The sequence below is a fragment of the Ursus maritimus genome, unplaced genomic scaffold (assembly GCF_017311325.1).
Source record: "Ursus maritimus isolate PB19 unplaced genomic scaffold, ASM1731132v1 scaffold_7, whole genome shotgun sequence".
In the NCBI taxonomy this organism is placed as follows: Eukaryota; Metazoa; Chordata; class Mammalia; order Carnivora; family Ursidae; genus Ursus; species Ursus maritimus.
In genome coordinates, this window is record NW_024426885.1 from 8,990,909 (window position 1) to 9,013,252 (window position 22,344).

Genomic DNA, 22,344 nt, shown 5'->3' on the forward strand with positions numbered 1-22,344 from the left:
AGAGGGCAAGTATAGTACAGAGGAATTAGTTTGACTCTATAGGAAAGGGAAATCAGCTTGGTTTTGAATGATAAACGGGATTCCCTACCAACCCAAAAAAGGGGCATTCCACGAGAGGGAAAATATGCCCAGGGAGGGAGGCAGTATAGGGAAGAGGCAGGCAAGAGTCACAGTACAAAGGGCTTTGTATGTCATGCTAAGCAGTAAAGGTGACGATGACATCAAACACTAGAAGGAGCAGAGGGCAGTGCAGAAGATGGAATGGAGGTTATGACAATGAAAGCTTAGGACAGTAAAGAAATTCTGGGAATTGTTCAGATGAAAGCTAGTGCTTGAAAACAGAAGACCCAGAAATGAAAATGAAGAAAGGCTTCCTTTAAGAAAACCAAGACCTGATGATTTATTGAATGCATGGGAGTGAAAGAAGGATAAACCATAGAGTCTTTACTTTTGACTCCGGTCATTCAGCCTATTTAAGGAAGTCAAAATCCAGCTGGTAACACTGATCTCCCTCCTTAAATTGAAGATTGGTGTTTTTGAAGAAAAGTGTATTTTCCTTTGGCCTCCCAAAATGTTAACATGAATGAAAATTTATGACCACAGGAAGCAGGATATATAGAATAGAAACACTGATGTAGACGACCTAGGATGAATCAGGAACACTGAAAATCTTCGTAAAAGTCCTAGGACCTGACATTTAAGGACTCTGAACTTATCTGTGATCCAGTTTCCTTTTTCTTTCAAAAGATAAAAACTCATCTGTATGAGCCTTTCCAGGAAAAGGATGGTGGAGGTGGTGCGGAAGCACCAGTTATCTTCCTATCCCGAGGGCACTAGAAAGTTCCACCCGCCTCCACCGGGACCCAAACGTTAAAAGTCCTTCAAGTCCCAACTCACAGGCTGCTCCTGAGCAGGGCCAGGGGTGCGGGCCGGCCACGGCGGCCGCCTGGGCCCGCTCTCCCACCTCCTCCAGCGCCAAGGCCGCCGCCGCCGTCCCGCCCTGGCGCCAGAGGGTCACTGCGCCACGGCCGGCCCGCACCGCGGCCCCACTGTGACTCGGGGACAACGCAAACTCCTCCGCCTGCTACAGCCAGCTGCCGGCAGCCACGCAGACACGCCGGCTGCTGTGGGCGGGAAAGGCGCGGCGTCCACTACAGACACGGCGACGGTCGGCAGCTGGTCTCGGGCGCGTCAGCCACCGCACCACCTACCTGACCACGGACTCTCCTCATTGGACCGACCTCCCGGCCCGCCCGGCAACCGTCGTCTACAGCGCCGGCTAGGTCCGCGGGCCCACGTGCAAAACCGCCCTGTTCCCGCGCGCCCGCGCCGCTGCGCACAGTTCAGCGGTGGGCCCAGCCGTCGGGGCGCACGCTCCGCCCCCGAGTTCTCTCCCCCCCGCAGGTTTGGAAGCGCCTTGCTGCAGCCGGCTGGGCGCGCGCATGCGTGTCTCCCGTACCTGGTTTTCTTCCCACTGGACAAGGAGCGGCGGGTCTTGCGTTTTTGAAGCCTGCCGAGCCGGAAGTCGCTCTGCGTCTTCGCCTCCCCGCTGCCCTGGCGGAAACGCAAGCCCTGGAAGAGAGGTTCCGGGCTCGGCCTGGGCTGGCGGCGGCAGAATGGAGACTGGGGCCGAGGACGCGGGACTGAGCTGCCGCCCGATGCTGGCCTCTTCCTGGGATAACGCCTGCGGAGCCCTGACCCACAGCCTCCATCTCACCCGGGCTGACCTCGGCGCCCGGGACTTGGACTGGGAGGAACCGCTGGCGCCTCCTGCCCCGGGGTGCGCCGGGCCGGCGGGGTCTGAGGCCGCGGCTGCGGGACGGTCGCGCTCCTGGGGGCGCCGGGAGGGCAGGTGGGGGCCGTGCGGGGAGAGGGTGTGGGCCTGGCATCCGGGAGCCCAGCTGGCGACAGGTCTGTGCGGGGACCGGCGTCGGCGGGGGTCGGAGGGCGGGGCCGGGGGCGTGAGTGTCGTGCGCGGGGCTGGCGGCCGGGGACCCGCATCTCCGCCGGGTCGGAACCGGGGTCCGCCTCCCTCTCCCCGCACAAACGAACCAGCGAAGGCCTCCTGTCACCCGTGTCCGCCTTAATAAATGTGACTGTCCAGAGTACCCAGCAGCTTCGTTATGGAAAAGATAGGCGTTTGCCTCTGAGCGTCTTTCGTTTCCCACTCTGGTGCACGCAGTCGGTGCCCAGGGAACTTTTTCTGTTGAAATGAGAAGCGACTACAGGGGGTCGCGTCCGCATTCGAGGAAACAGGAGAGGGCAGAGCCCCGGTGTCCGGAGTGTGCATTTGCTTGGCAATCTGTATTGAGCGCTTGTTGGGTGCTTGGGAAGGTGCGGGGACCTCAGGGGTAGATGAAGAAGTGAGTTAGAAGGAGGACCCGTGGCCTAATAAGAGGGTTGTGAGCGGTGTTCGGACAAGTACACCGATTAATACGTTGGACGGTTTTCTTTGCAGCCAAGACCTGGTGGTTTTGAAGAGCAGCCTCAGCAGCCCCGGTGAAAAGCCCTGCTTCCTATACCTGCGATGTGACCCTAACGGAGGCGAAGAAATCGTTTCTGTGGGCATTTTAAGTTCAGCAAGAAATATGGAAGTATACTTAGGAGAGGAGTACTGTGGAACCAGTAGGGGCAAGACCGTTTGTGGTGACCCGGAGAACAGGTTTGTAACCTGTGAACGCGGAGGTGTTCTCGCCAAGCCGTGGGACTTTGCCAGCTTTTGTGGTATTTGTTGACTGCCTGACATTGATGCCGGGCACTCGGGGGGAGAAGATAAAAACCTACCAGCAGGAGTAGAAGTTTCTCCCTTTAAGGGATCTTTGAGAGAGTCTGAGCTTTCTCATTGTTGTTAATGTGGAAATTTCGAGCTAATTGAGGGAGGTGACTGGGTAGAGGGTGGTACCAGGTAGACTGTATAGACTGTACAGACTACAGTCGGTCCCTATTCCTGCTTCTCGGCTTCTCCATGAACACACAATGGTCTGTTTTCCAAAGGTAATTTGGCAGCTAGTCGGGAACGTTGAACACATTTTTCTGAAAGTAAGTCCATTACAAATGGTGCACAGGCCCAAGAGTGTGCCACACCAGTCTATGTAACCCACAGTTCGTTCAGCTTGTTATAGTTTGATTTTTCTCTAGGTTCTGTTACCAAGATTCTACCCGAATTCAATCTCAGAATTTAAGTAATGGCTTAGAAACAAAAAAAATTCTTTTGAGTATAGTTGACGCACATCATTACATTAGTTTCAGGTGTACAGCATAGTGATTCAGCATCTTTATAGGTTATGCTATGCTCAGCACGAGTATAACTACCATCTGTTAGCATACAATATTATTATAATATCATTGACTTATTGCTAATACAATATCATCTGTTACCATACCGTACAAAGCTATTACAATATCATTGACTATATTTCCTCTACTGTACCTTTTATTCCCACTATTTAGTAATTCCATAACTGGAAGCCTCTGTCTCTCATTCCCCTTCATCCATTTTGCCCATCCCTCTGGCAATCATCAGTCTGTTTTCTGCATTTATAGCTGGTTCTGCTGTTTCTTTGTCTATTCACTTGAAACAATTCATTTTTAAATGTAACTATAAAAATAATAGAAGTAAAAGTAATTTAAATTCTGTTTTGTTTTTAGTGAGCACAAAATTATTTTCTACAAAAAATATTTAAAATTGGAGTCCTCCAGTGATGCTTGTAAAATAAAGGTAAGTCATCACTAGGTTTTAACTAATTTGACAACTGCAAATGTTTTTGTATAATTTGTACTTGTTTTCTGTTGGTTCGGTAATATGCTTAGTCCAACTTTGTTCCTGATTATCTTGACATAAAAATATGGTGTCATGAAAGCTATAAGCAGTTTTGGCTTCATTATATCAAGAAAGATACAGGGGAATATATCAAGAAAGAAGGGAATTAGGGAAGTTAGGGAAGAATTAGGGAATTAGAGAAGAGCATCCAAAATTTAAAGGGATTTGGACTGATGAAAATGAAAAATATGAATATGAATATGAAAAATATCATAGAGGTGAACTTTAATGATACCACTGGAGCCTAGGGAAAAGTTGCTGAGCTGGAAGTCATAGGCCCACAATATTCCCCCTGTTTTGTTGCCTAGATGAGTGACCTTGGTTAGATAACTTTATTTCTTTCAAACTACCTCATGTATAAAGTAGAGGACCAAAAAAAAAAAAAAAATTCCTGGTATGTACATGAATGTTGATCATTACTAATAGCCAAAATGTTACAAAAAAAAACAACCCAACCGTCCATCACTGAATGTGTAAACAAAATATGGTATACCCACACAATGGAAAAGTATTGGGTCATAAAAAGCATATAGAAACACACGTGAACCTTGAAACATACTATGCAAAAGAAGTTGGGATCATATGTTGTATGATTCCATATATATATGGAATATATATATATGGAATATTTATATATTCCATATATATATGGAATATATATATATGGAATATTTATTATGGCCAGCACCAAACACCATAAGATACCTAGAAATAAACCTCACCAAAGAGGTAAAAGATCTATATTCTGAAAACTGTAGAAAACTTATGAAGGAAATTGAAGAGGACACAAAGAAATGGAAAAACATTCCATGCTCATCGACTAGAAGAACAAACTTTGTTAAAATGTCTATGCTACCCAAAGAAATCTATACATGTAATGCAATCCCTATCAAAATACCATGAGCATTTTCACAGAGCTAGAACAAACAATCCTAAAATTTGTACAGAACCACAAAAGACCCCAAGTAGCAAAAACAATCCTGAAAAAGAAAAGCAAAGCTGGAGGCATCACAATTCCAGACTTCAAGTTACACTACAAAGCTGTAGTCATCAAGACAAAATGGTACTGGCAGAAAAACAGACACGTAGATCAATGGAACAGAATTGAAAACCCCAAAATGGACCCACGAATATATGGTAAACTAATTTTCAGCAAAGCAGGAAAGATTATGCAGTGGAAAAAAGACAGTCTCTTCAACAAATGGTGTTGGGAAAATAGGACATGCAGAAGAGTGAAGCTGGACCACTGTCTTACACCATATACAAAAATAAATTCAAATGGATGAAAGACCTAAATGTGAGACCGGAAACCATCAAAATCCTAGAAGAGAACACAGGCAGAAAGCTCTTGGCTGGAGCAACTTGCAGGAGGCCAGGGAAACAAAAGCAAAAACGAACTAGTGGGACTTCATCAAGATAAAAAGCTTCTGCACAGCCAAGGAAACAATCAACAAAACTAAAAGGGAGCCTGTGGAATGGGAGAAGATGTTTGCAAATGACATCTGATAAAGAGTTAGTATCCAAAGTCTATAAAGAAGTTATCAAACTCAACACCCAAAAAACAATCCAGTTAAGAAATGGGCAGAAGACATGAATAGACATTTTCCAAAGAAGACCTACAAATGGCTGACAGACATATGAAAAGATGCTCAACATCACTTATCGTCAGGGAAATAAAATCAGAACCACAATGAGTACCACCTGACACCTGTCAGAATGACTAAAATTAACACCACAAGAAACACAGGTGTTGATGAGGATGTGGAGAAAGGGGAAGCCTCTTGCACTGTTGGTGGGAATGCAAACTGGTGCAGCCACTCTGGAAAACAGTGTGGAGGTTCCTCAAAAAGTTAAAAATGGAGCTACCTACGACCCAGCAATGGCACTACTAGGTATTTATCCAAAGGATACAGAAATACAGATTTGAAAGGGTACATGCACCCTGATGTTTATAGCAGCATTATCAACAATAGCCAAACTATGGAGAAAGCCCAAATGTCCATCGGCTGATGAATGGTTGAAGATGTGGTATATGTAACAATGTAATATTACTCAGCCATCAAAGAGAATGAAATCTTGCCATTTGCAACAACGTGGCTGGAGCTCGAGTATATTATGCTAAGTGAAATAAGTCAGTCAGAGAAAGACAAATTCCGTATGATTTCACTCATGTGGAATTTAAGAAAGAAAACAGATGAACATATATGGGGGGGGGAGGAGAAAAAAGAAAGGGAAACAAACCATAAGGGACTCTTAAAGATAGAGAACAAATAGGGTTGCTGGAGGGAGGTGGGTGGGGGGTGGGCTAAATGTGTGATGGGTATTAAGGAGGGCACTTATGGTGAGCACTGGGTGTTGTAAGTGATGAATCACTGAATTCTACTCCTGAATCCAGTATTGCACTGTATGTTAACTAGAATTTAAATAAAAAATAAGAAAAAATACAATACAATTAAAATGGCCACACAACCCTGTGAGTATACTAAAATCCACTGAATCGCACACTTTAAGTCATTTGATTGCTTGGCGTGTGAATTATAGCCCAATAATAAAGCTGTTTTTAATTTTTTTTTAAAAAAGGAAATAAATCCTTGCTATCTTTTTATCTCTATGTTACTTTATACAGGGTTACAAGACTTTAGAATGAGATAAATAAGTAATTTCATAGCCTGCTGTAGCAAATTTACAGAATGGATTATTCCAAGATACTGTTTTATACAATATATATTAATAGCTTCCAGATTTATTTAAATGAAGTGTTTAATGCATTCAACAAGTATTTGAATGCCTACTGATGCTGGGTACTATAACTAGACATGTAGGAGTTAGCAGTAATATGATGAATGACTGCCCTTATGTTGCTGACATTCTATTGTGATGAAATAGATAGAGTTATAAGCTGACTCAGTGAGTAGGATTAAGTCCCATATTCGGTGGTGGGGCAAAGGGGATGGAAAGGCAGACCGGTCGTAGGGAGGTTAGACGGTAGGTGTATAAATTTAATGCAGAGGTTCCTTAATTGTTGAGAACAGTCACCTTTTTGGTGCCACACTCTGAGTTCTTGGATTAGGGGTTCTTGACCTGTGTTGTCATGTTACATATGGTTTTGTGTGTGTCTCTGAAGGAAGTGTTTTTTGTTAACTGTTCTATGGAAATTCTATGGGAGTGCTAAGGGTGCTCTCATTAGAGAAATCCTAGGCCTACTAAAGCTTGTTCTGGGGCAGTAGTATATGAAAGTTAATAGTTACTGACCCATCTTTTTGAGCACTTAGTCAGTGGTAGGTACTGGGAATTTTAATCTTCATTACAACCATGTAAAATCATTGTTTTTACCCTCCCTCATTTTATTCCTGACTCAGGTTTTTGCCTTTTCCCGGGGTTACACAGGCTCTAAGTAGAATCATCATTGACTCTGTCTGATTCTAAATCCTTGGTCCCTCTCCACTTTGCTACTTTGTTGTCCACATCACACAAGAAATGTCTTTTGGTTCAGAAACATGGATGAAATAAGACAGCACAGGGACGCCTAGATGGCTCATTAGGTTGGCGTCTGCCTTCAGCTCAAGTCATGATCCTGGGGTCCCTGGATCGAGTCCTGCCTCGGGCTCCCTGCTCAGCAGGGGATCTGCTTCTCCCTCTTCCTCTGCTACTTTCTCCCTCTCTCTCTGTCAAATAAATAAATAAAATCTAAAAAAAAAAAGAAGAAGGAGAAGGAGAAATAAGGCAGCGTAAGGCATTGGGCAGGACACTGCCATAGAAGCCAGAGGGCTAGGCTCCAAGCTTGACTTTTACCAATTGGGTAATCCTCTGACAAGTCAGAAAATCACCCCTGACCTCCTCTTTTTTGTGTGTGAACCAGTAGGTTATGTTAGACCATTCTAATTTTCTTTTATAATTCTAAATTCTAAAAGACTTACTTATTTTTAGGGTTTTTTAAAAAAGATTTTATTTATGTATTTGACAGAGAGAGCAAAGCAGGGGGAGCAGGAGAGGGAGAAGCAGGCTCCCCGCTGACCAGGGAGCCTGATGTGGGACTTGATCACAGGACCCTGGGATCATGACCTGGGCCGAAGGCAGACACTTAACTGACTGAGCCACGCAGGTGCTAAATATTTTTAGTATTTTCGTAAATACTTTGGAAGTGCTTTTGTAAAGACTTCTTTTGTATTAAGTAGTATTATAGCTAGCTGTGCTGTGCTAAGTTCTGAGATTGGTGTAGTTTATTTTTATTCATTAAGTGAATGAAATTTTATTGTAGTCCCTTTTGTATATTGTGTATTTTTTCAGTTTGAAATGATATTCTTTAATATAAACAGTTCTCACAACCCTCATAGTAAATTAGAAGTGCTGATCATTATAATTTTCAGGAACACTTAAAAATGAAAATTTATTTAAAGTTTATTTGTTTTTCCTAAATACATTATTATTGCTAGTTTATATAAAAAAGTGACCTTAAATAGTGATTATTGTCTAATATTATTATTTTCCGGAACTTCTCTGTTTTATAATAGTTGCTCTCCTTTGGTGAAAAGCAGTGTGTGTTCATCAGTAAAATTGTGGTACAATTGAAGCGGGTTTCAGCAAATTCTTCAACAAGCTCTCCTGCTCTAGGATCAAGGATAGACCTGCAGAGGGTCCAAACTCTCATGGAGGCTATGGGGTCAAAGCTGTCACCTGGTGCTCAGCAGTTGATGAATATGGTTAAGTTTCAGCAGCAGGTTGGTAGACATGGATTCTGTCCAGGTACCGTTAAAATTTCAAAATGACGGCTTTTTATAAGGACATGTATTGACTTCAGCTTCTTCTTTGTTCTTTTACTGTTGATTTGATTATTTTTATTTGCTTTTATAAAATAGCATTTTATAGACTTTCTCTTCTACAAAAAATATCTTACCACAGATCTTCACAATTTTGCATTAATTTACTCACTCATTCAGCAAATATTTATTAAGCACCTTGTCAGTGAATAAAGCAATGTTTTGAGCACTTTAGAAAGTTCAAAGATCAATTAGTATCTGGCCTATCTTTAAGGATCTTTATAGTCTCATTTTATCTAGACCTTTAAGGAAGAAGGATGGGGCCGGGCAAGTAAATTTGGAGGGATGCAATTTGGGAGAGAGAAAATAGCATGGATTAACTCTTCAGTGCCAGAAGGAACAAGATATAGCTAGGAAATGAATAGAAGTTCACTTCTCTGGGGTGAAGAAGTGGTTGGGGGAGTTTAGCTTGGGGCCAGATCATAGAGGGCTTTGAATGTTACTTTAAATGTTCATCCATGGAATCATGGAACACTGCATCAGAAACTAAGGATGTACTGTATGGTGACTAACATAAAAAAATTTAAAAAAAAGATAAAAAAAAGTTCATCCATGGTTTTGCCTACATTTTGAGAAATTCTAACCCAGCGCTACGCATAAGAGGAATGAGAAGGAGCCGTGAGTCAATAGGAGGTGAGACTCCAGGGGGAGCAGTTCCATGTTCCTTCCCTCATCCAGATGAGCATTAAGGAGGGTCTGAAATTGGGCATCTAACCTGGTGCTGGCTGGTGAGGTGTTACGACAATGGCACCATCAGCCCTGGACGACGAACTCGATACTGGTATTGCCGGAGAAAAATAGAGTTAAAGGGGACATTGAGGTTTTGAAGATGGTAATACCGACAATATAAATGGAACCCAAGGGAGGAGACCGCTTGGGAAAAAGGGAGTTTGATTTTGGGAATATTAAGTTGTAGATGTGAATCGAACAGCGCCTGGGATGGTGATGCGAGCATTTGGAACCGCAGGGGGGCGTAGGGTGGGGCGGGGGAGCAGAAAGGAGATTTGAGAGATGTACCCCCGTAGAGGACAGGGGAAGTGGTGTAGGGAGAGCCGGAGCAAGGAAGAAAGGTCCGTGGGGAATAGCTAGGTGAGGTAAGCGATGTAGGGAGCAGGAAGAGGAACAGAACAGCGGAAGACCAGTGGTGTGACCGAGTAGCATGAGGGAAGATCTGATGTCAGGAGACCTGATTTCAGGTTGTGGTGCTGACATGAGTAGTTGTGTGATTTGGCATTGCTTCATCTTTTTGGAGGGTTTCAAAAAAGTACCAGTTCCCCTCTTTCTCTCCTCCCATCGCCCCACCTCGATCCTCAGGAAGTCGCTACCTGGTCCTCCTGCTCCACTGCAGTCCATGCTCCACGGGGCAACCAGAATAATCTCAAAGGGTAAATCAGACCCATCCTTCCCTGTGTAAAGCCCTGTGACTGCTTCCCATCACACGCAGAATTAGCCCAGGTTCCTCACCCTGGTGTCTAAGATCTGGGCCTCCTTTGATTCCTTAACCTCATCTCCTGCCACATCTCCTGGGCCCCCTGGCTCCAGACATGCTGATGTGTGTAGTCCTCAGATACTCAGGTGTGCTCAGGACCTTTGCATCTTAACGTTTCTCTTAATCCAGAAGCCCTTTCCCCAGACGTTGGCAAGGCTGCCTGTTTCTTTTTATTAACATTTCAGCTTAAATGGTATGTCCTTAGTGAGACCTTCCCTAACCACTGGTTTAAAATAGCCTTTTCCTCCAAATCTGCATCATATTTTCATCAGAGCCTTCTTGACTATTTTGTTGTTGTTTATATATTGGTCTGTTTATCTCATTAAAATAGAAGTTTTATGCAAACAGGGAGCTGGTTTGTTTGTCTTGTTCATGGCTCCGAGTAAGTATAGGATATATGTGCTTTTGGATTATCAACTAAGTACTCCTTGGAGATCTTCAGGGGGTCAGTTTGAATGATCATGAGATGGAAACCAGATTTTGAGGGATTCGGCAGTAAATGGGTGTAGTTGGAATGTGGAGGTACCCAGGGTATAATGGGTTTGTTTCAAGAATGATAGAGATAAGGAGCTTACCTGTATCAGAGTCCCTTGGAATGTTTATAAAGTGCAGATTCCTGGCTGTCACCAATGACCTGAAAACCCAGAAGGTGGGGTCCAGGAATCAGTATATCAAACAGGCATCCCCAGATGTTTCTTAATGCATAGTATATTTTAAGAACAAATGATCGAGGGGAAGGATCGTATGGAGATAGAAAATGTAAAACAAGAAGAAATTATTTTTTGTGTGTAAGACTTTGGAAACATCAGAGAGGGTAATGAATTAAAATCAGCTCATGGACTGATTTTTATGTTCTAAAAACTTAACTTTGGAAAAAGAGGTAACATGGATAGTTGATTTTTTTTTTTTTTGCCATCTCTTTAAGTTTTTTGGTGTAATTCCAAAAATAACATGTTTTCTTTGCTATGAATTTCAATCAGGTCAGAAGTGCATTAAGTAAATCATAAAAGTGCTCTCCCAGCTGTCCTTCTGTTCCCCAACTTGGTGTGTATCCTAGAGTTTTCTGTGTATGTTGAAACACATGCAAGTCCTTCCATCCAGTGCACGTGTTGTGACCTGCCCCCTCCCCCCCACTGAATCATTGTACATGGGGACATTTGGGGAGCACCTGGGGAAGACGGAAGATGGTGCAATTAAATCTTCTTTTAAACATGCTAATAAAAGACCTCTTCCAAGTGGGGAGGTTCTATTTATGGGATGATTCTTCCAGGGCATACCTGGTTTTCTAGGATTGCATATTATTAACAAGCCTATCTACATGGACTGTCTCCCTGGAAAATGTCGTATAAGCTATGTAACTATTTGTTAAGTATAAATTAGGGATGTTTTGGGGCACTTGGCTGGGTCAGATGGTAGAGTGTGTGACTCTTGATCTCGGACTTGTAAGTTCAAGCCCCATGTTGGCTGTAGAGATTACTTAAAAAAAAAAAAAACTTAAAAATAAATATATAAATAAAGTAGAGATGTTTCATGATCAAAACTCTTCCTTCTGTGGAAGCTGTGTGACCGCACACACTGTTTAGAACCTTCCTACATTAATTTGGGCAGGTCCTGTCGTGAAGGGGAAAGAAGCGACCCAGGAAGATTTGTTAGAAGCCCTCTACCTCTCCCGGCCTCACCTGTGCTTTGGGGTTGCTTGTGTTCTTGAAAGTTTTGTCGAAATCTTACTTCATTACCTTTGAAGTTAAAATCTGCTGGCTCTGATTTGTTTTTGCTTTACAATTTAGAAAAACTGAATAAGAATTCTGTATCAAAGTGCCTAGCCTGTAGTTTTCATTTAATGTTACCCGAGTGGGGAAGCACCCCATTTTTCTCAAAGGAACCATACTCAGCTATGCAGGATTTGTACTGTTTACTTTTTTCACCTTTGAAATAACAAGTATCTTTTTTTCTTACTTTTTCAAGGTGATACTTGTTTAAATTTTTTTTTTTTTAAAGATTTTATTTATTTATTCGACAGAGATAGAGACAGCCAGCGAGAGAGGGAACACAAGCAGGGGGAGTGGGAGAGGAAGAAGCAGGCTCTCAGCGGAGGAGCCTGATGTGGGGCTCGATCCCAGAACGCCGGGATCACGCCCTGAGCCGAAGGCAGACGCTTAACCGCTGTGCCATCCAGGCGCCCCTTGTTTAAATTTTTTATAACAAAAGTTAGACAATCCTTTCAGATATCTGACAAGATATTCAGAAATAAGCACTTTTGCACCAGTCTGGGGGTAAATGTGCACATATGTAAGATTATGTTTATACACAGATACATAGTCCTTTACATATTCACGTATAGGTGTATGGACAGAACTCTGCACAAATGCTTTTATAGCTCTTTTAAGCTACTCTAAGTGTTTTCCATATAACGTATGACATGGATCCTAAGCAATAAATACATGTAAATTATTTCATACCTGTTCCCCCACCTACTTTTAAAAGGGTTTGGGGACGCCTGGATAGCTCAACACCTTCAGCTCGGGTGGTGATCCCAGGGTCCTGGGATCGAGCCCCACATCGGGCTCTCCGCTCAGCAGGGAGCCTGCTTTTCTCTCTCTCTTTCTCTGTGATCTCTCTCACTCTTGCTCTCTCTCAAATAAATAGATAAATAAAATCTTTAAAAAGAAGGGTTTGGTGGGCCTTGCAAGGCAACATGTGACAGCACAAGAAATTAAGAATTGAATAAAATGAAACACAAGGAAACAGAAGAGCCACCAGCACCTGGTAAATAAACTTGGTTTATTTACTGCACCTGCCACATAGACTTTCCCGTGAATTCCTTGATATTTAATACAAAGAGAAAAGGAAATTACCTTAAGAGCTCTCATGTGAGAAAAATATGACTAATTTTTATAATCAGTGAATTTCTTACAATCAAAATTTGCTCTATTAGAAAAGCAAACCTCACATAGCAAGCACCTTATTTGCGTTTAGATTTTCTTAATTAATTGCCAAATTAATTGTCATACACAATTTTGATGTTGATTTCACTGCTGTTTATACAGACTTTTCTATTTCCTGGAGTGCTTCCGTGGCTTAGTCTGTTAAGCGTCTGACTCTTGATTTCGGCTCAGGTCATGATCTCAGGGTTGTGAAATCGAGCCCAGAGTCGGGCTCCATACTGGGCATGAAGCCTGCTTGAGATTCTCTCTCTCTTTCTCTGCCTCCCCCTTCCCCCCACTCATGCTGTCTGTCTCTAAAAAGAAAATTCAGTTAAAAAAAGGGAATTTTCAATTTTCTGTCATTAAGGTTTTTTTGGACTATTATACCACTACCAAAAATAATTTAGCTTTGTCATCGTGATGGACTAAGGCCCTTTCTACCAAAGGAGAGTTGTTGAATTTTAAAATTTTGTATTTAATTATATACATATTATATATTTAAATTATATAATTATATATTGTATGCAGTCCGTCTTCTAGGAATAATTTAAGGTTTATCCGAAACTTGCATTCAGTAGAAGATAACATTTCTTTATAAAGAGTATTCCTCCAAAGTACAGTTCAGTAAAAGAAGTTCTATGGAGACCCTCCCACTCCCACCCCACAACTTCCCTGGCTCTCATTATTCCCCTTACCTCCTTTATTTTTCCCTAAAGTATTTATCACCATCTCCATCCACATGATATATTGCTTGCCTGCCTGCTTTCCTTCCTTCTTTCCTTCCTCCCTACCTCGCTTGCTCCCTTCCTTCCTTCTTTCCATTGTTCCCTGCCCCCGTATTGGTTCCATATATCAGTGATTTTCATTTGTTTTATTCACCCACTTATTCCCTGGGCCAGAAACACAGCGTAGATTTCGGGTAAATATTTGTTGACTGAATGAGTTTTGGGTTGGCTTGATCCAGGAATCGTTTTTGAGAGTATCTGGACGATGTATGTGCTGAGTTTCTTCAGCTCACCTGTACAATACTTGTCTCAGTCTCTTTCACTAGGTGTCGGGCAACAGTAAGGATGCGATGTTATCTCCCGTAAGAATCTCTAATAGACTTTTTGTGTTTCTAATTTAGGATACAGCCCTATAGCTTAACAGTTTAGTAGGCTAGAAGTAGTTTTGCTTTTCTCTTACGGAAAAATCGAAGAGCATAGCAAGAACATGCCCCTGAATGGGAGACCATGTAGCCTCATCACAGAAGTGAGCCAGAATCTTGTCACAATGCAGCCAGTTCAGTTGAGGCCATAAAACTTAATCTGTCCTCCTACAAATCATCAAGGCAGACGTAGCCACAAGCTGGCTCATTTTAGTCATTGAAGATGTCGCAAATGTACTGGTGAAATATCACACTTCTAGTATATAAGCTATCTGGTGTCTTCCATGATAAGCTAGTGATAAAAGATTTCCTTAGGTTAACTTATTATATGTGAAACTTGATGGAGGATATTTAATTCTAAGAATATTATCAATTACTATGCCTCAGTTGAGAGTACTCTATTTTATTACCATTAATTAAGGAGGTAGTGGAGACATTAATGCTAATGCAGTTTTACTAAGCATGCTAATATTTAATATTTCCTTTAGGAAAAACTACAGTGAGATCATTAAAAGCCTTGACTCTGGAGTTAGGGGGCCTGGGTTCACGTCCCAGTTCTGCCACTTACTGGTTGTGTTACCTTAGCCAAGTTACCTTTAGCCTTGGTCTCTTCAGCTTAAGATTGGGGTAGTAATCAGAGCCTACTTTGTATGGATGTTTTGAGGATCAAATGACAGAATGCACCTTGCTTGACTTACAGAAATTACCCCAAAAGTTAGCTGTCGTCACTGTCAGTAGTAACATGTATTTATCTGCCTTGCTTAGAATTGTGTTCCCACCGGAGAGCAGCTTCAGTCGGTTTGGGGAAATACTGGCCACAAACGTATGGTCGACCAGCAGTCGTCATCTGCTTCCGGAGCCTCAGACAAGTCGCCCTCCACACCTTTCCCTTTTAGAACCGGATTGACATCTGGCAACGGGACCGAAGACTTAAAAGCTTCCATTGATAAAAGTCCGCAGCCACCTGGTGGAGGAAATATTACAAACCTCAAAGAGTACAACATTGTGCCGCAAAACCATTCTCTTCTTGAGAATGACCTCAGAAATGCAGTTTCTTCTCTCCTCCCGAAGAAAGCAAGTGACAGCTCAAGTATACCTAAGTCCGAGCTGCTGCCTTTTCTCCAGAATTTATGCAGTCAGGTTAACCATCTCCGTGTGGGACACGACGCCAAGTGGCAGGAAGGCATCACTAAGGCCGGGGAAGGCGTTGTTGCTGTTGCGTAAGTATTTCAGACAAGTGTGCTTTAGGCTTTGTAGGTGGAAGAATCAGTTGGAGGAAAACAGATTTGTTTCACTAACTACTGTCTGCATCTGTTTCCAGTAATTTTAGGGGCTATAACTCAAAATGGATTATGGACTTAAATGTAAAACATAAAGCTGTAGGGGTGCCTGGCTGGATCAATTGGCAGAGCAACTCTTTTTTTTTTTAATTTTTTAATTTTTAATTTTAATTTTAATTTTTTAAATTTATTTTTAATTTTTTACAGAGCATGCAACTCTTTTTTTTTTATTTATTTATTTTTTAATAATGATTTTTTATTATATTATGTTAGTCACCATACAGTACATCCCCGGTTTTCGATGTAAGGCTCGATGATTCATTAGTTGTGTATAACACCCAGTGCACCATGCAATATGTGCCCTCCCCACTACCCATCACCGGTCTATCCCACTCCCCCACCCCCCTCCCCTCTGTAGCCCTCAGTTTGTTGATCATTCTAGTTCTTATGTTCCATAGATGAGAGAAATCATATGATAGTTGTCTTTCTCTGCTTGACTTATTTCACTTAGCATTATCTCCTCCAGTGCTGTCCATGTTGTAGCAAATGTTGAGAACTCATTCTTTCTGATAGCTGAGTAATATTCCATTGTATATATGGACCACAACTTCTTAATCCAGTCATCTGTTGAAGGGCATCTCGGCTCCTTCCACGATTTAGCTATTGTGGACATTGCTGCTATGAACATTGGGGTGCATATGGCCCTTCTCTTCACTACGTCTGTATCTTTGGGGTAAACACCCAGTAGTGCAATGGCTGGATCATAGGGTAGCTCAATTTTTAACTTTTTAAGGGACCTCCACACTGTTTTCCAGAGTGGCTGTACCAACTTGCATTCCCACCAACAATGTAGGAGGGATCCCCTTTCTCCACATCCTCTCCAACAATTGTTGTTTCTTGCCTTGTCTATTTTTGCCATTCTAACTGGCGTAAGGTGGTATCTCAGTGTGGTTTTGATTTGAATTTCCTTGATGGCTAATGATTTTGAACATTTTTTCATGTGTCTGTTAGCCATTTGTATGTCTTCATTGGAAAAGTGTCTGTTCATATCTTCTGCCCATTTTTTGATTTGTTTATTTGTTTCTCGTGTATTGAGTTTGAGAAGTTCTTTGTAGATCTTGGATACCAGTCCTTTATCTGTAGTGTCATTTGCAAATATCTTCTCCCATTCCGTGGGCTGCCTCTTAGTTTTTCTGACTGTTTCCTTGGCTGTGCAGAAACTTTTAATCTTGATGAAGTCCCATAAATTCATTTTATCTTTTGTTTCTCTTGCCTTTGGGGATGTATCATGAAAAAGGTTGCTTTGGCCGATGTCGTAGAGGTTGCTGCCTATGTTCTCCTCTAGAATTCTGATGGATTCCTGTCTCATATCGAGGTCTTTCATCCATTTGGAGTTTATTTTTGTGTATGGTGTGAGATAGTGGTCAAGTTTCATTCTTTTGCATGTAGCTGTCCAATTTTCCCAGCACCATTTATTGAAGAGACTGTCTTTTTCCCACCGGATGTTTTTTCCTGCTTTATCAAATATTAGTTGCCCAAAGAGCTGAGGGTCCATTTCTGGGCTCTCTATTCTGTTCCATTGGTCTATGTGTCTGTTTTTGTGCCAGTACCATGCTGTCTTTGTGATCACAGCTTTGTAGTACAGCTCGAAATCCGGCATTGTGATGCCCCCAGCTTTGTTTTTCCTTTTCAACAGTTCCTTGGAGATTCGGGGTCTTTTCTGGTTCCATACAAATTTAAGGACTATTTGTTCCAGTTCTTTGAAAAACATTCTCGGTATTTTGATCGGGATAGCATTGAAAGTGTAGATTGCTCTGGGTAGCATGGACATTTTAACTATGTTAATTCTTCCAATCCATGAGCATGGAATATCTTTCCATCTTTTTATGTCTTCCTCAATGTCTTTTAAGAGTGATTTATAGTTTCTAGAATAAAGGTCCTTTACGTCTCTGGTTAAGTTAATTCCAAGGTAACGTATGGTTTTTGGTGCTATTGTAAATGGGATGGATTCCCTGATTTCTCTTTCTTCGTTCTCGTTATTCGTGTACAGAAATGCAACTGATTTCTGAGCATTGATTTTGTATCCCGCCACGTTACTGAATTGCTCTATAACTTCTAATAGTTTGGGAGTGGCTTCTTTTGGGTTTTCCAGAGCATGCAACTCTTGATCTTGGGGTTGTGAGTTTGATACTCATGTTGGGTGTAGAGATTACTTAAAAATAAAATGTTTAACAACAAACAAGCATAAAGCTATAAAACTTTTCCAGTATTATGTAGGAGAACATTTGGGGACCTAAGAGTAGGAAAAGACCCTTAGCTGATACCAGAATCACAATAATGGAAACATTGATATATTGGATCCCATCAAAATTTAAAACTTCTTCCTTCTGAAAGACCCTGTTAAGAGAATTAAGATACAGATAGAAATTGGGAGAAAATATTTGCAAGTCACAAATTGAACAAATGGCCTGCATTTCGGTAGCTCCCAAAATTCATGTTAGAAAAAAATTCAATCAGAAGATGGGCAGCAGACATGGAGACATTTTACCAGAAAGGGGACACATATCAAATAAGCAAGTGAAAAGATGATCATCTTTGAACTCATGGCTATCAGAGAAATGAGTATCAAAACCACAAGATACTACTGCACAGTTATTTGAAGATTAAAATAAAAACAAAAAACGGTAACGATACCAAATTCTGACGAGGATGTGGGGAAACTGGATCTCTTCTACCTGGCTGCAGGGGGTGTAGAATGCTACAGCCACTGTAAAAAATACTGCGGCAGTTTCTTGAAAACTAAACATTTACCGTGTGATCCAGCAATCCTACTTTATCCCAGCATTTATCCCAGAGAAATGAAAACTTACGTCCACACAACAAACTATGCCCAGTTCTTCATGCAAAGCTTTATTTCTACATAACAGCCAAAAACTGCAAGCAACCAAAATGTTTTAAAAGAGAAGAACAGTTACAACGTGTGGGATATCCAGTCACGGGATGCTAATCAGTAGAAGGACCGAACCGTTGACACACCCAACAGCCTGGATGGCTCCTGAGGACATTATGCTGAGTGACAAAAGAGACTCTCAGGAGGTCACGTGCTGGATGATTGCATCTGCATACCATTCTCAAAATGGAGTTGTAGAGATGGAGACTGTATTGGTGGTGGCCAGGTGTTAGGGGTAGAGGGCGTTAGGGGAGTGGATGTGACAATAGGGGGTGGCAGGAGGGAGGTCTTTGTAGTGAAGGAATGGTTGTGCATCTCAGTTGTGATGTTCACGTGAGTATCACGTGTACGTGTGATAGAACGGCCTCCACGCACACCGTGCCAATGTCAGTTTTGTGCTGCTTTATTCTACCAGAGTTAGGTGAGATGTAACCATTGGGTGAAGGGTCCTGGGGAACTCTAGTATCTTTACAACTTCCTGTGACTCTGGAGTTACTTGGAAAAAAATAGTAACAGTTTTCAAAACCCCTCATATAGTCTAGAGCGGGGTTCTCAACTTTTTGGTCTTTACACTCTGAAAAATAATTGAGGACTCTAAAGAACCTTTATGTATGGAGAGTATGTGAAAGGAGTCATTTGTTTAAAAATAACAAACCCACTGTAGAGTAACGTAACAATTTTTATGAGAAATATGTTTTCTAAAAAAAGCTTACAATGGTACTCTGTGCAGTGCATGGAGTCCATGTTAGCTTCTGGTTGCATCTCATCTGTGTCCGTCCAGCACGTAGCATCAGCAGCTAGTAAGCCCGCAGAAGTACTGAGAACAAGTGGGCTTAATCTCCAAGGAAAATTTGATACCCTAAATTTACTACCTTCGGAAAGTCTGAGAAACGGAAGAATACTCCAGCACAACTTCTGTTGATCACCTGAGCAGTGACATTGCACCTCGTGTAGCCTCTGGAAGGTGTCACTACATTCATGAGGATCTGAGGATGAAGCGTTCAGAGACCCTCTTGGTGGTAGTGTAAGAAAGCTGCTCCTTCGTGGAAGCTGAAAGAGTCACGGCGACCCGAGGGTTTCGTGGACCATGCCCTGAAATTCACTGTCCTGGTGTTCATTGGTTGTGAACTTGAGAAACTGGAATGCTTTTTACTGATTTTTTAAAAGATTTTATGTATTATTTGAGACAGCATGAGCTGGGGAGAAGTAGACCCCCCCTGCCCCGAGCAGGGACCCTGAGCTCATGACCCCAGCTGAAGTCAGACACTTAACCAACTGAGCCACCCAGGCACCCCTTTTAACTATTTTTATTTCTGTTTGCCCGTTCCAGTTACATTCATTTTTCAACGTTTTCGTATTAGGTTAGAAAAGAACCTTCCAGTATTTAGTGAGGTTGTGTGGGTGACAAAAGACAAAACTTGAAATCGTAGGGTTGTTTGGGGAGGTTCTTGGAACACATACGTAGAGACCTTAAAAAAAATTGGGCCAGCTCAGTTTTGATTTGGGGCTCAAAACCGAAAGACCCTTTGTGGAGACTTGTGCTGTGAGCGTAGATATCATGTCTTCGTTCTGCCCTCATGTCACTGGTATGCCGAAATGTTGGAAGAATCAAAGATACACAATGCTCTGGGCATTCCGGGTTGTGGTCTCCTGTCATCGACATGTTTTGGCGACAGCGCTGCGGAGACAGGTTTCCGCAACGTATGTTGGCCGCTTACTTGAGTTCGGTTGTTTCTGTTATGGTATCAGGGATAATTGTTATGTTGGTGTTTTAAATTTTATTTTTAGAATGGAAGAGCAACCTGTGTGCGCTTACTTGGAAAAGATTCTTACTAAAAATATGGAACTGATGGAAAAGAAACTTGTGGACTACATCGATCAGCGACTGTCCAAGCTCCAGGAGCACATGGACGCCAGGATGGCTCTGTTGGCGGACCTGCTGCGGAATCCCTCCTCCCCGCCCCCTGGCCCGGCCCTGAGACGGTGGGACTCCGGAGAGAGACTTTCAAATGGAGAGAGATGAGTGCTCGGCACGTAGGGTGTACTGCAGATATTTATTACATATTTATTACAGAGCCTAAACCCCCAAAGCTCAAAGCAAGTATTTAATGTCATTTGAGGGTCATCGTCTTACTTACATCCGGTGACCTCAGTTCGTTGTAACCGTACTTGTTGCTGTCGATCCATGACTGTGCGCTAAGATGAGCATGATAGGGTCGTCCGTTATTTTTGTTGCAATATTGTTTACTTTTATTTTTTACTTGTATTTACTTTTATTTTTGTTTAAGTGTTTAAACTTTTTAAGGATTTCTATTTTAATTCACGAGTCTGTATTGTATATATGTTTAAGGACTTTTAATTTATATAAAGGCCTTATGTTTTAGGGGTATGACAAAAATACAGTATTTGATATATTTTCTTTTTCTAATTGATTGTTCTTGGAAACCTTAGAGTACTGAAGCCTTGCAACCCTTAATTTCCAGTCACCAAATTACATTTTATGTTGTTTATTTCAGATAAAAAAACTAGATGTGGTATTTCTGCAACATTAGTTTACGTTGGAGCCATTAATTTTACATTCTGTCACGTTGGAGCTCTGTGGGTAGGAAAGAAACATCAAAACTGGCCATTTTTTGTTAAGATTATTTCTTTAGATTTTGCATTTGATATAAGACAAGAGAGGTCATCTTGTCTCATTTCAGTAAACACAGAAAGTATAAGGAACTCTTCTCTTCTGAGCTGATAGTGGTTCTTCTTTGCAGAGCCCTTCTCTGGGGTTTTTAACATGTGAAGTGCCGAACTGCACGCGAGGAGGAAGGCATGTGAATCAAGGAGATTGCGCTTCTCTCTGGCTGATATAATTTTCAGAAATTATGACTGTTTTATGTCTTGAGGTGTCATATATTTGCATCTAAAAAATAAACGCATCTACTCTGGAAGCTATCTGTCTTAAATAAATATAAATATTTTCTTTTTTTAAATTTATTTATTTGAGTGAGCACAAGTTGTGGGGGGAAGGGGCAGAAGGAGAAGCAGACTCCCTGCTGAGGGGGGAGCCGGACTTAGAGCCTCTATCCCAGGACCCCAGGATCGTGACCTGAGCCAAAGGCAGAGGCTTAACTGACTGAGCCAGCCAGGCACCCCAGAAATATTTTCCTTTCATCTAGTTTTTGTTTAACATGAGAAAGATGTTTTATACTCATTTCATGTTTTGGTGAATTTAGTTTTTTAAAATGAGACCTAATACGGTGTTCATTTATGAATCACTCAACCTCAGTAAAAGGAGGTTTATGTCACTTTTATCAAGCTTTTCCTAAGTTATTCACAACCAATATAGCCAGTAAGTAGCATTTCTTCCCACACTCGGGAAATGTGTCGCACTTAAAGCTCAACCCTCCTGTTAATAGCTGTACAGTTTCTGATAGTTGTGGTCTGTTCTTTGGTTCAGAAATTGCCTCGCGGGGCGCCTGGGTGCCTGGGTGGCACAGTGGTTAAGCGTCTGCCTTCGGCTCAGGGCGTGATCCCGGCGTTCTGGGATCGAGCCCCACATCAGGCTCCTCCGGTATGAGCCTGCTTCTTCCTCTCCCACTCCCCCTGCTTGTGTTCCCTCTCTCGCTGGCTGTCTCTATCTCTGTCGAATAAATAAATAAAATCTTTAAAAAAAAAAAAAAGAAATTGCCTCGAGGGGCGCCTGGGTGGCTCAGACGTTAAGCGTCTGCCTTCGGCTCAGGGCATTATCCTGGCATTATGGGATCGAGCCCCACATCGGGCTCCTCCGCTGGGAGCCTGCTTCTTCCTCTCCCACTCCCCTGCTTGTGTTCCCTGTCTCTCTGGCTGTCTCTCTCTCTGTCAAATAAATAAATTAAATCTCTAAAAAAAAAAAAAGAAAGAAAGAAATTGCCTCGAAATAGTTACAA

The 22,344-nt window shown here is 42.2% G+C and overlaps 1 protein-coding gene across 2 annotated transcripts; it reads left to right on the top strand.

The window, feature by feature from the left end:
- The first annotated feature begins 1,382 nt into the window (after positions 1-1,382).
- LOC103659431 (ATPase PAAT-like) lies at positions 1,383-21,366 on the top strand. 2 transcript variants are annotated; one of them, XM_040624633.1, is made up of 6 exons: positions 1,383-1,852; positions 2,459-2,662; positions 3,649-3,718; positions 8,332-8,538; positions 14,963-15,417; positions 20,216-21,366. In XM_040624633.1, exons 1-6 carry the CDS (start codon positions 1,443-1,445, stop codon positions 20,448-20,450), a joined length of 1,581 nt encoding a protein of 526 aa, XP_040480567.1. In that variant the 5' UTR covers positions 1,383-1,442; the 3' UTR covers positions 20,451-21,366. The 2 variants fall into 2 exon arrangements, with proteins under 2 accessions (XP_040480567.1, XP_040480568.1); XM_040624634.1 differs by having other exon boundaries at positions 1,386-1,780.
- The last annotated feature ends 978 nt before the right edge of the window (positions 21,367-22,344 follow it).